At 44.0% G+C, this 10,664-nt stretch overlaps 1 protein-coding gene across 5 annotated transcripts in view; it reads right to left on the reverse strand.

Moving 5' to 3' along the window:
- NMNAT1 (nicotinamide nucleotide adenylyltransferase 1) overlaps nucleotides 1-10,664 on the reverse strand; it is a 28,332-nt gene continuing 17,668 nt past the window's right edge. For all 5 annotated transcript variants that reach the window (XM_010849923.1, XM_010849925.1, XM_010849922.1 and 2 more), the window contains 4 exons: nucleotides 6,275-6,445; nucleotides 4,490-4,673; nucleotides 1,293-1,438; nucleotides 1-519 (listed from right to left, as the gene is read on the reverse strand). In XM_010849923.1, coding sequence (XP_010848225.1) covers nucleotides 119-519; nucleotides 1,293-1,438; nucleotides 4,490-4,673; nucleotides 6,275-6,389 — 846 coding nt within the window. In that variant the 5' untranslated portion in view covers nucleotides 6,390-6,445 and the 3' untranslated portion in view covers nucleotides 1-118. The remainder of the gene's footprint in view (nucleotides 520-1,292; nucleotides 1,439-4,489; nucleotides 4,674-6,274; nucleotides 6,446-10,664) is intronic.

Genomic DNA, 10,664 nt, shown 5'->3' on the forward strand with positions numbered 1-10,664 from the left:
TTTTACCAAACTGTTAAACTTTATTAAAGAGGATAACCATTTCTTCCCCTAGTTACTAACACCCACATGGTTTCAAATTCCCAAAAAAGAAGTCTAAAATACCATGCTGTAGAATTTCTTATGCCTTAACTTCTGTAGTGTTTCTCTGCAAAGGAGCCAGGACCACTCCAACATTCCTCTCCTCACTCTCAGAGCTATACAGATTATGCTTTTCAATATATTCTTCGACAAGATCGGGTACCAAGTAGCGAATGCTCTGGCCCCGTCTGAGGGCTCGCCGGATCTTCGTGGAGGAGATGTCATTGGTGATCCATTCATTCACCAGGTGAATGTTGTTCTGGTGTTTCCACAGCACGTCGGATTCGTAGATGAACTTCTGGGCGTCATTCCCAGCCCGAGTAATACATATGAGTCCATAGTCCCCCAGGATTTTGGTGATATCCTCACTCTTCCATAGATTGGGCACACCAAAGGACTCCAAAAAATCTGCTCCACACAGCAGCTTCACCTTTGGCACACCTGGGAAGAAGAGAAAATAGAGCCTCAGGGATTGTTTTTTTAATAGCTCCTGGCATCAGAATGAATGTGTAGGACTTTCCCCGGTGGCCCAGCAGTTAGGAATCCAGCTGCCAATGCAGGGGACATGGGTTCAACCCCTGGTCCAGGAAGATCCCACGTGTGGTGGGGCAGCTAAGCCCATGGGCCACAACTACTGAGCCTGAGCTCTAGAGCTGGTGCTCCACAACAAGAGAAGCCACCTCAATAAGAAGCCCATGCATGGCAACGAACAGTAGCCCCTGTTTACTGCCACTAGAGAGAGCCTTCGTGCAGCAACAAAGATCCAGTGCAGACAAAAAAAAATGTGTATGTCTGTTTTTCTGAGGAATCATAATTTTTATCAGATTCAGCTTTTCCAAAAAGAGATCCAGACCTGAACCTCAAATGTTCAGGTCTACCTACTGCAGGAGAAATAAGCTCAGGGAGCCTTTGACTCTCCTTTTCTCCTATCAAAAAACTAACATGGGGTGGGGAGTTCTCTGGTAGCCTAGTGGTTATCATTTCAGGCTTTCACTGCTGCAGCGTGAGTTCAGTCCCTGTTTGGGGAACTGAGATCCCACAAGTTGTGTGATGTAGCCAAAGGAAGAACAAAAAAAGAAAGAGAAAAGAAAACTAACAAGGGGCATTTTCCAGGCACCCACACATATTGAATATGAAAGCAAATACAAAGGGGGCTTGCCCAGCCCTAGAGTCTTAACAGCCCTCATTGCTAAGTCCTGGGAAAACATACAGACCTTTCGTTTTTGTTTGCTGTAGGGATTTCTTTTCACTAATATCTTGTTTTTGTTCAGCCCACTTTCTCTTCCGTCCAGGCTTTTCCAACACAGGTGAGTTCTGCTGGGGATCACAGATACTGGCCTCCAGCTTCTCTTGATGGTGTCTATAAAACAAAAAAGCAACAGAATATTTATTTCTCTTTCTCACAATGCTCAACTGAAATATCATCCCTGTGGAGAGGCCTAAGAGCCTCTGACACAATGTTAAACGTTGGGAGCTGTTAAAAACGTGTAACCACAAGTACACACAATGCCCCATTACTCAGAATGGATACCTTCAAGTACACAGTACTGTCAGGTCAGGATGGATGCTGGCCAAGACACAGCAGCCCTGGGCTCTGGCTGTCAAGAATGGAAAGCAACAGGGACTTCCCTGGTGGTCCAGTGGTTAAGAATCCGCCTGCCAGAGCAGGGGACACAGGTTCAATCCCTGAAACTGAACTAAGGGACTAAATCCCACGTGCCACAACTACTGAAGCCTGCATGGTTACAGCCTGTGCTCTGCAACAAGAGAAGGCACTGCAAAGAGAAGCCTGTGCACAGTAACTAGAGAAAGTACTTGTGCAGCAACAAAGACCCAGCACGGTCAAAAATAAACTAAAAAAATAAATTAAAAGAATGGAGAGCAGGGAAACTCCTGGGAGCACAGCAAAAGGTAGCTATTACTATCCTAAGCTGTATGTGTCTGTGTCATAATGACCAGAGTTAACACTGATTATTTATTATGTGTTAACCACTACACCAAATCCATTGCATGAATGATTTGATGAAATCTTCTCAACATCCCATGTCATATTATTATTATCCCCATAATGGAGAGGAAGTACAGGCTTAGAGTTTGTACCCCCAGCTTCTAGTAGAGCCTCTTAGACATAGGAGGTAGTCAAGAACAATCAGATCCAGTAAATGCTTTGGTTACGATAAAGCAACTATAGTACTGCCAGCATTCTATCAGAATTGCTTATTATACCTATCGAGAGAGGAGGACACTGAACAATTTGCCCAAGGTCATTTAGCTTATAGATGGCAGAGCCAGAATCTGAATCCCAGCTGTCTGGCTCCAGAGCCCACACCCTTGACTACTGAGGATTATGGCCTGACTAGGACTTCCCTGGTGGTCCAGTGGCTAAGACTCCACACTCCCAATGCAGGGGACCCAGGTTCAATTCCTGGTCAGGGAACTAGATCCCACATGCCACAACTAAAGATCCCTCATGCTGCAACGAAGATCGAAGATGCCATGCAACTTAACTAAGACCTGGCATAGCCAAATAAATAAATAAAAATAAATATTTTTTAAAAAGAGTATGGCCTAACCTAGTAATGAAGAATTCAATGCTGAGGATAAGGTCTGAGGGTGTGACAAGTGTCTGAAGCCTAAGCGGAAGGGCCCACAGGCAGGATCTGTATGCAGCTTCACTCTGGCTGGCAGGATGCCCACGGCTTTACAGTGGTACAGTTACCCAGGTAACAGGAGCAACATGTGTGAGAGACAACTGTGGGCCCCTGGTGCCCGTAACCCCCTTCCCTCGGGAATGGCTGAGTTGAATCCGGAATGAACAGGAAGGTTACTCTGGAGCCAAAGAGGGCTGGGTGAGGAGAAGGACACAGGAGCCTGGTTTCTGATGGGAGAACTTCAGGCCAACGAACAGAAGTCACCCTCTTCTTCCTGCTAAGCTTCTGGGTAAGTCACTGGGCTGGACATTGTTTGCTGGCTGGGTTCAATCCCACCCCGAAATCACTCCCAGAGGTCCTCAGAGGCAGAGAGATTTGGGAGGCTCTGCACCTTGACAGGTTGGCATGGAAGCCAGACCCTATATTCCACTGTCCTGTCCCCCACACTAGGAAACTGGGACAGTTTAATAGCAGCGTTGGTGGCAGCAGAAGCAGGAACAGTTTCCTGAACTTCAGCTGCAGTTAAGGGGACATGATCTTGAAACAAACCACCACTTCCACTCCTCCAGCCCTTTCAACCTAGACCTAAAGTCCCTTTCTGTTTAAAATGCTCAGAGTGGTTCTATTTCCTATCCAAATCGTAATTAATATGGTTAGAACCAGAAGGTTCAAAGAATAGACATTTCTAATAGACATCTCTAAGAAGAGACATGAGACAGAAAGGTTTTTCAGAAAGCCCTTGTGTTTTATACTCAAGAGAAGTTGCTTGCTTAGTAGCTCAGTCGTGTCTAACTCTTTGCAACCCCATGGACTGTAGCCCTCCAGGCTCCTCAGTCCATACGATTTCCCAGACAGGGATACTGGAGTGGGTTGCCATTTCCTCCTCCAGGGGTTCTTCCCAACCCAGGGATCAAACCCACACCTCCTGTGTCTCCTGCATTGCAGGCAGATTCCTTACTCACTGAGCCACCAGGGACATGCCACTCAAGAGAACATTAAGTAATAATTAGATGTTACTCACTCTGGATTCTGAATCCTTAAACTGGAACGGTTTCAGACTCCTGAGCACAGTGATCTGTGACAACCCCCCATATGCTGTCATGGAAATAGTGTCCAAACCAGGTCTCTGTGATCAAGAATAATGGCCTCTCTTCCTTAAATCACCTGTCTTCATCTTTCTGTACATATATAAAATTTTACTTATTTGTTTATGGCCGTGCTGGGTCTTCACTGCTGTTTGGGCTTTCCTTTAGCTGTGGCGAGCAGAGGCTACTCTAAAGCACAGGCTACTCTCTAGCTGCAGTGTGCAGTGGCTTCTCACTGCAGTGGCTTCTCTTGTTGCTGAGCATGAGCTTCACTAAATGTAGCACATGGCCTTAGTAGCTGTGGTGCTTGGGCTTAGTTGCTCCGTGGCACAGGGGAACTTCCCAGACCAGGGAATGAACCCATGTCTCCTGCACTGGCAGGCAGATTCTTTACCCCTGAGCCACCAGGGAAGCCCAGTTATCTGCCTTTGTCTTTTATACTTGAGAAGACTGACCACAGTGCCATCATCTTACAGCTTTACCTTTTTCACCAGGGGCACAGACAGACCAAGTATACTTCCTGTTCTTTTACAGGGATGTACACAGTTAACAAGCATGCAAACATCTCAAAACACAATGAAAGACACAAAGGCTGAATGGTACCCAGGCCTGTTCATGTGCTTCGCAGCCTTGTGATGACCCCACACGGGAACTGCAGGACTTCACCATGGTTACCTTAGCACCTTGGCTGTCTCTGTCCACTCTTTCTGAAGACTTTCCCATGTGTCAACTTCTACCCATTTTGAGTTCTTGGTGGCAAGTTCTGCCATGATAACTCGGTGATAGGCAGAGATGAGTCCTTTCTTCTTATATGCATCACCAACTGGAGAAATTATGCCTTTGATAACTTTATATTTTCCTGGGGTAAAGAATTAGACTTCACGTAAGGTATAACAGATTAGATTTTATGTACAGGAAATAGTATCATCAATATGGTTTCATAGTCACAGATCCCCTCCTCCTTTTTTTAAAACAATGATACAGGTTTATTTATTTATTTTTAATTGTGGTAAAATAGACATAACATAAAATTTACCATTTAAACCATTTTAAGTGTACAATATTGTGACATGTTATACAACCATCACTACAATCCATCTCCAGAACTCTTTCAACTTCCCCAACTGAAATTTCATACCCATCAAACAGACCACCCATTCATCAGCAGTTTATTAATAAATTTTGATTGATATTGCCAAACTGTCTTATGTGTATGTTAGTTGATCAGTCATGCCCAAAACTGCCTTGTAAAAAGCCTTAATCCATTGAATATCCAAGAGCCCGTTCCTTCCCAGCACCTGATATTCGACATTATCAGGTTTTAAAAATTCTTGTCAAGGTGATGGGAAAAATATCACTCTATTATTTTAGTTCCCTGATTATTAGTGAGTTGGCACACTCATCCATCTATCAACACATAGCATGATTATTTCCATAACAAAATGAATCTGTGTATATGCAGGAGAGAAAAAGTTTTCTTTGACCTTCTTAGGGTCCCTGGCTGGGTGTAAACTGACAAAGAATAGATTGACAGGAGAAAAGCATATGAATTAACTTAATGTAAGATTTATGTGACATGGGAACCTTAATAAGGAAATGAAGAGCCCAAGACACAGTTAAACCTAAGTATTCTTACGCTAGGTTTGATGAAGAGTGAACAGTCATGGGGAAATATGATAGAGCAAAGAGTGCAGGAGATCAAACCAGTCAATCCTACAGGAAATCAATCCTTAATATTCACTGGAAGGACTGATGATGAAGCTGAAGCTCCAATATTTTGGCCACCTGATGCAAAGAGCTGACTCATTGTAAAAGACCCTGATGCTGGAAAAGATTGAAGGCAGGAGGAGAAGGGGACGACAGAGGACGATATGGTTGGATGGCATCACCAACCCAATGGACACTGAGTTTGAGCAAGCTCTAGGAGACAGTGAAGGCCAAGGAAGCCTGGCGTGCTGTAGTCCATGGGGACACAAAGAGTCAGACAAGACTGAGCGACTGAACAACAACAGAGAATACAAGGTAAGTGTAGGAGCTTGGGGGAATCCAACAAGGCCTGTCTGCTTGGCATTCCTTTGTCTTCATAGATAAGGATGCTCCATTTCTCTGAGTTTAGGGAGGGCATCTGTCGTGTGAATGTTTTACGGTCTGCTTCATAGGCTTCCCTCGTGGCTCAGCTGGTAAAGAACCCGCTTACAATGCGGGATACTTGGGTTTGATCCCTGGGTTGGGAAGATCCCTTGGAGAAGGCAAAGGCTACCCACTCCAGTATCCTGGTCTGGAAAATTCCATGGACTTTCACTTTCAGGGAAGAGGGGTGGAGGGAGGAGGACAGAGTGACCTTCTTGCTTCTGCTGTTTCATCAAAATCCTCCAGCTTAAAATGTCCAACAGGCCAAGGTGCCACATTTTATGGCAGTGTATCCTGAACCCCATCGTTGCTGCTGGTTACTGTTCCTACCTGTTCCATTCATGTAGTCCTTGGCCAGCTCAAACAGCCGGAGGTGCATGTTGGTGATAGGATTAAAGGACCCACAAGCAAGGAGAACTACTTCTGTCTTCTCTGAGTTCTCCATGCTGAGAATTTGAAGTTGTTGATCTAAATGGAAAACTCTGACACTTCTCTTATTGCCTACAAAGGAAAAAGAAAGTAAGTTCAGTTCAAGTCTTTTGATGTCCTTCCACATACTCATTTCAAGCAAATGGAGGGACTTTCCTGGCGGTCCAGTGATAGACTCTGCACTTCAATGCAGCGTGCTCGGATTCAATCTCTGGTTGGGGAGCCAAAATCCCACATGCTGCAGTCAAAAAGTAAGAAACAAACAAAAAACATCACTAACAAAAAATCCACAAACCAAACAGATGGAAAAAATGTTTGGCTTCAGTGACTACGCTGGGTGAATTGCAAAAATGGCTCCATTTCCCCACCCTTCCTTTAAAATGTGAATTTATAGCTCTTTTCATAAAGGAATGGAATCTTCCACCCTCTGTGACTCGCTTTGGCCCAAATAACGTGGCACATGGGAAAACATGCCCATTCTGATCCTAGGCCTCTGAGGCATTGTGCACACCCATTCTCTTTTGGACTCCTGCCCTTCCATGAAGACAAGCCCAGGCCAGCACGCTGGAGGATGACAGAACCTGCAGGACAGAGACAGTCCTCCCGCTGACAGCCAGCCAATCGCCAGCTGCCTGGCCGAGGCCATCCTAGATCAGTCAAGCCTCAACCTGCCCAGAAGCACAAGCAGTCAGGTGAGATCAGCTGAGCCTGGATCAGCTGGCCCACAAGGTGGGCCTAGACTTATAAGCAAAACTGAAAGCTTAATGGTGCTGTGACTGCACTATTGTGGCCATGGTTAGCAGATACAGTGACACTGTGCTGTGTGCCACTATGTCTAGTCGCTCAGTCGTGTCTGACTCTTTGAGACCCTCTGGACTGTGGCCCATCAGGCTCCTCTGTCCATGGAATTCTCCAGGCAAGAAGACTGGAGTGGGTTGCCATTTCCTCCTCCAGGGGATTTTCCCGACCCAGGGATCAAACCTGTGTCTCCTGCACTGTAGGTGAATTCTTTATCTGATAAGCCATTGGGGAAGCCCCACAATGACATTATTATCCATCAAATATAACTCCCCAACAACCCGTCCTTCAAAACTGTACTTTTCCTCTTAGTCAACAAGGTCATAGTATCACTTTCAACTGAATAACAGTTTACAATTGACAAACTCTTCTTGATATTGATTATTCCATTTGATCCTTCCAAAACCCTACTGAAGTAATGCATGCCAACTTATTTTAAAATTTAATTTTTTTTAATTAGGAGGAATTTACCCAAATATGTCTTAAAAATAAACTCACACTTTCTATTATTGCTTTTTTTTGATTTTTATTTTATACTGGAGCATAGTTAACAAAGTTGCATTAGTTTCAGGCGTACGGTCAAGTGATTCAGTTATACATATACAGGTATCTACTCTTTTACAAATTCTTTTCCCCTTTACATTATTACAGAGTATTGAGCAGAGGGACTTGGTGAACCTTTCCAACTCATATCACTCATTTCTAATTACTTATTTCTTTTTTAAAAATATTTTTATTTCTTTTTGGCTGCACTTTGGTGCTATGCACAGGGTTTCTCTAGTTGCAGCAAGTGGGGGCTACTCCTAGTTGCAGCGTGAGGACTTCTCATTGTGGTGGCTTCTCTTGTTGCAGAGCATGGGCTCTAGAGCACCAACTGAGTTGCTCTGCAGCATGTGGGATCTTCCAAGAACAGGGACTGAACCTGGGTCCCCTGTATTGACAGGCAGATTCTTTACCACTGGACCACCAGGGAAGTACCAGTTCTAATTACTTCTTTAACAAACACTCTATTAACGATCAATAAATAAAATACCTTCACTACTGTGAAGTTTAAAATATTCTTACATATCAAATTATGTTTCAAAATAATAATTATGAGCACTTACAAAGATAATTCCAATGATGCCTAAATGCTCAAAGCGCTTTGGGAACTTTTGGGGAATCACCTGTAGAACCTGAAGTATTTTTACGATTAATGTAGAAATACAGTGAATGACCACAAACATTTATAGGATACTTCTCAACTTATAAACTAATTTCATGCACATTATCATTTAATTTTCACCAAAAAGAAAAAGAATGGCCAAGGACATTTACTTTATTCCAAATAATAACCTATTGCTACATATTTAGTTTTTTCAGTTAATCGTCTATCATTAGTCATTTAGGTTTATCTAATTCTCCACTATTACAAACATCTCAAAGAAGAAATAATGAGTTGAAAATGAATTGGAAATTAAGGCTATAAAACCCCTCACTGTGTGCTCCTAAGTCTTGCCAACACTCAAAGACCTGCATAAGGACCATTTATTTATAGCCCAATAGTGTTCAGACCAAATTGCTAGGTTGACCAACTTACTTTTGCTCTGATTTTTTGCTCTCATTGGACAGAGTTACTGAGTGGCGACCCAGGGCTAGAATTCAGGTATCCTGACTCCTAAGTTCTCCAGCACCAAAGAGAAAATTGGGAGGTAAACTGGGGCTGTGTAGATTGGAAATGAGCCCTCCTAACTGAGAAGCTGAGAAATGGCAACTTCAGTTCCATAGATAACAAGAAACTCTGAAGGTTTCTGAGCAATGGCATGACAACAGGGTTTTAGAAAAACAAGGTGATGGTGTAACATGGTTGTATGACAGATTTTATTTTCTTGGGCTTCAAAATCACTGCAGATAGTGATTGCAGCCATGAAATTAAAAGACGCTTGCTCTTTGGAAGGAAAGCTATGATAAACCTAAGCAGCGTATTAAAAAGCAGAAACATCACTTTGCCAATGAAGGTCTGTAGAGTCAAAGCTATGGTTTTTCCAGCAGCCATGTATGGATGTGAGAGTTGGACCATTAAGAAGGCTGAGCACAGAAGAACTGATATTTTTGAACTGTGGTGTTGGAGAAAACTCTTGACAGACCCTTGGACAGCAAGGAGATCAAACCAGTCAATCCTAAAGGACATCAGTCCTGAATATTCATTGGAAGAACTGATGCTGAAGCTGAGGCTCCAGTACTTTGGCCACCTGATGCAAAGAACTGACTCACTGGAAAAAGACTCTGATGCTGGGAAAGATTGAAGGCAGGAGGAGAAAAGGGTGACAGAGGATGAGACGGTTGGATGGCATCGCCAATTCAAGGCACATGAATCTGTGCAAATTTTGGGAGACAGTGAAGGACAGGGCAGCCTGGAGTGCTGCAGTCCATGGGGTTGCAAACAGTCGGACACAACTTAGTGACTGAACAGCAGCAAATGGTTGTATGATCCTGACCTGACCATTTAACTTTGTGTCCTCATCTGTAAAATAGAGATAATGGCATGATGTGGCAAAACACTGATCATATTGCCTGGTACAGTGTCAAAATAAATGGTAGCTATTATTTGTGAGGAAGTGATAATACTGATGTCAGGGATGCTATCGGATTAACTGGAAGGGGCAAAGCAAGATAGGAAGTCCAGTTAAAAGTAATGAGAACTTCAGTTTAAGTACAGTCAGTGGGAATGGAAATTAGGAAACATGTATTCAATAAATACTTGAGGTCTACTCCAAACAGTGGCCAGAATCACAGGGACACTGCTAACTGTGAAGAGGAAATAAAGGGGAGAAGGGTCAATAATGTGCCACACAACATTAAAAAAGAGTTCATGGGTTAGAATGATTTAAATGTACCTTTCAATTATCATCCCGAGGATGACACCAGAATTCACTTGGGGCTTATTGCCCCGCCCACCCGTTACCTGCCCCACCTCATACCCATGCAAACAAAGCACCTGTGCTATTATTGGGTGGTCTGGGGAGAGCTGGACTGTGAAGAAGGCTGAGCGCCGAAGAATTGATGCTTTTGAACTGTGGTGTTGGAGAAGACTCTTGAGAGTCCCTTGGACTGCAAGGAGATCCAACCAGTCCATTCTGAAGGAGATCAGCCCTGGGATTTCTTTGGAAGGAATGATGCTAAAGCTGAAAATACAGTACTTTGGCCACCTCATGCGAAGAGTTGACTCATTGGAAAAGACTCTGATGCTGGGAGGGATTGGGGGCAAGAGGAGCAGGGGACGACAGAGGATGAGATGGCTGGATGGCATCACTGACTCGATGGACGTGAGTCTGAGTGAACTCCGGGAGTTGGTGATGGACAGGGAGGCCTGGCATGCTGCGATTCATGGGGTCGCAAAGAGTCGGACATGACCAAGCGACTGATCTGATCTGATCTGGGCCCACAGGGAAATTAGGGTGTCTGGCCAGCTACTGAGCATGCTCTCAAGGACCCTGGTGGAGGCTCTGGGTTC

The sequence above is a fragment of the Bison bison genome, unplaced genomic scaffold (assembly GCF_000754665.1).
Source record: "Bison bison bison isolate TAMUID 2011002044 unplaced genomic scaffold, Bison_UMD1.0 scf7180017864289, whole genome shotgun sequence".
NCBI classification, from domain to species: Eukaryota; Metazoa; Chordata; class Mammalia; order Artiodactyla; family Bovidae; genus Bison; species Bison bison.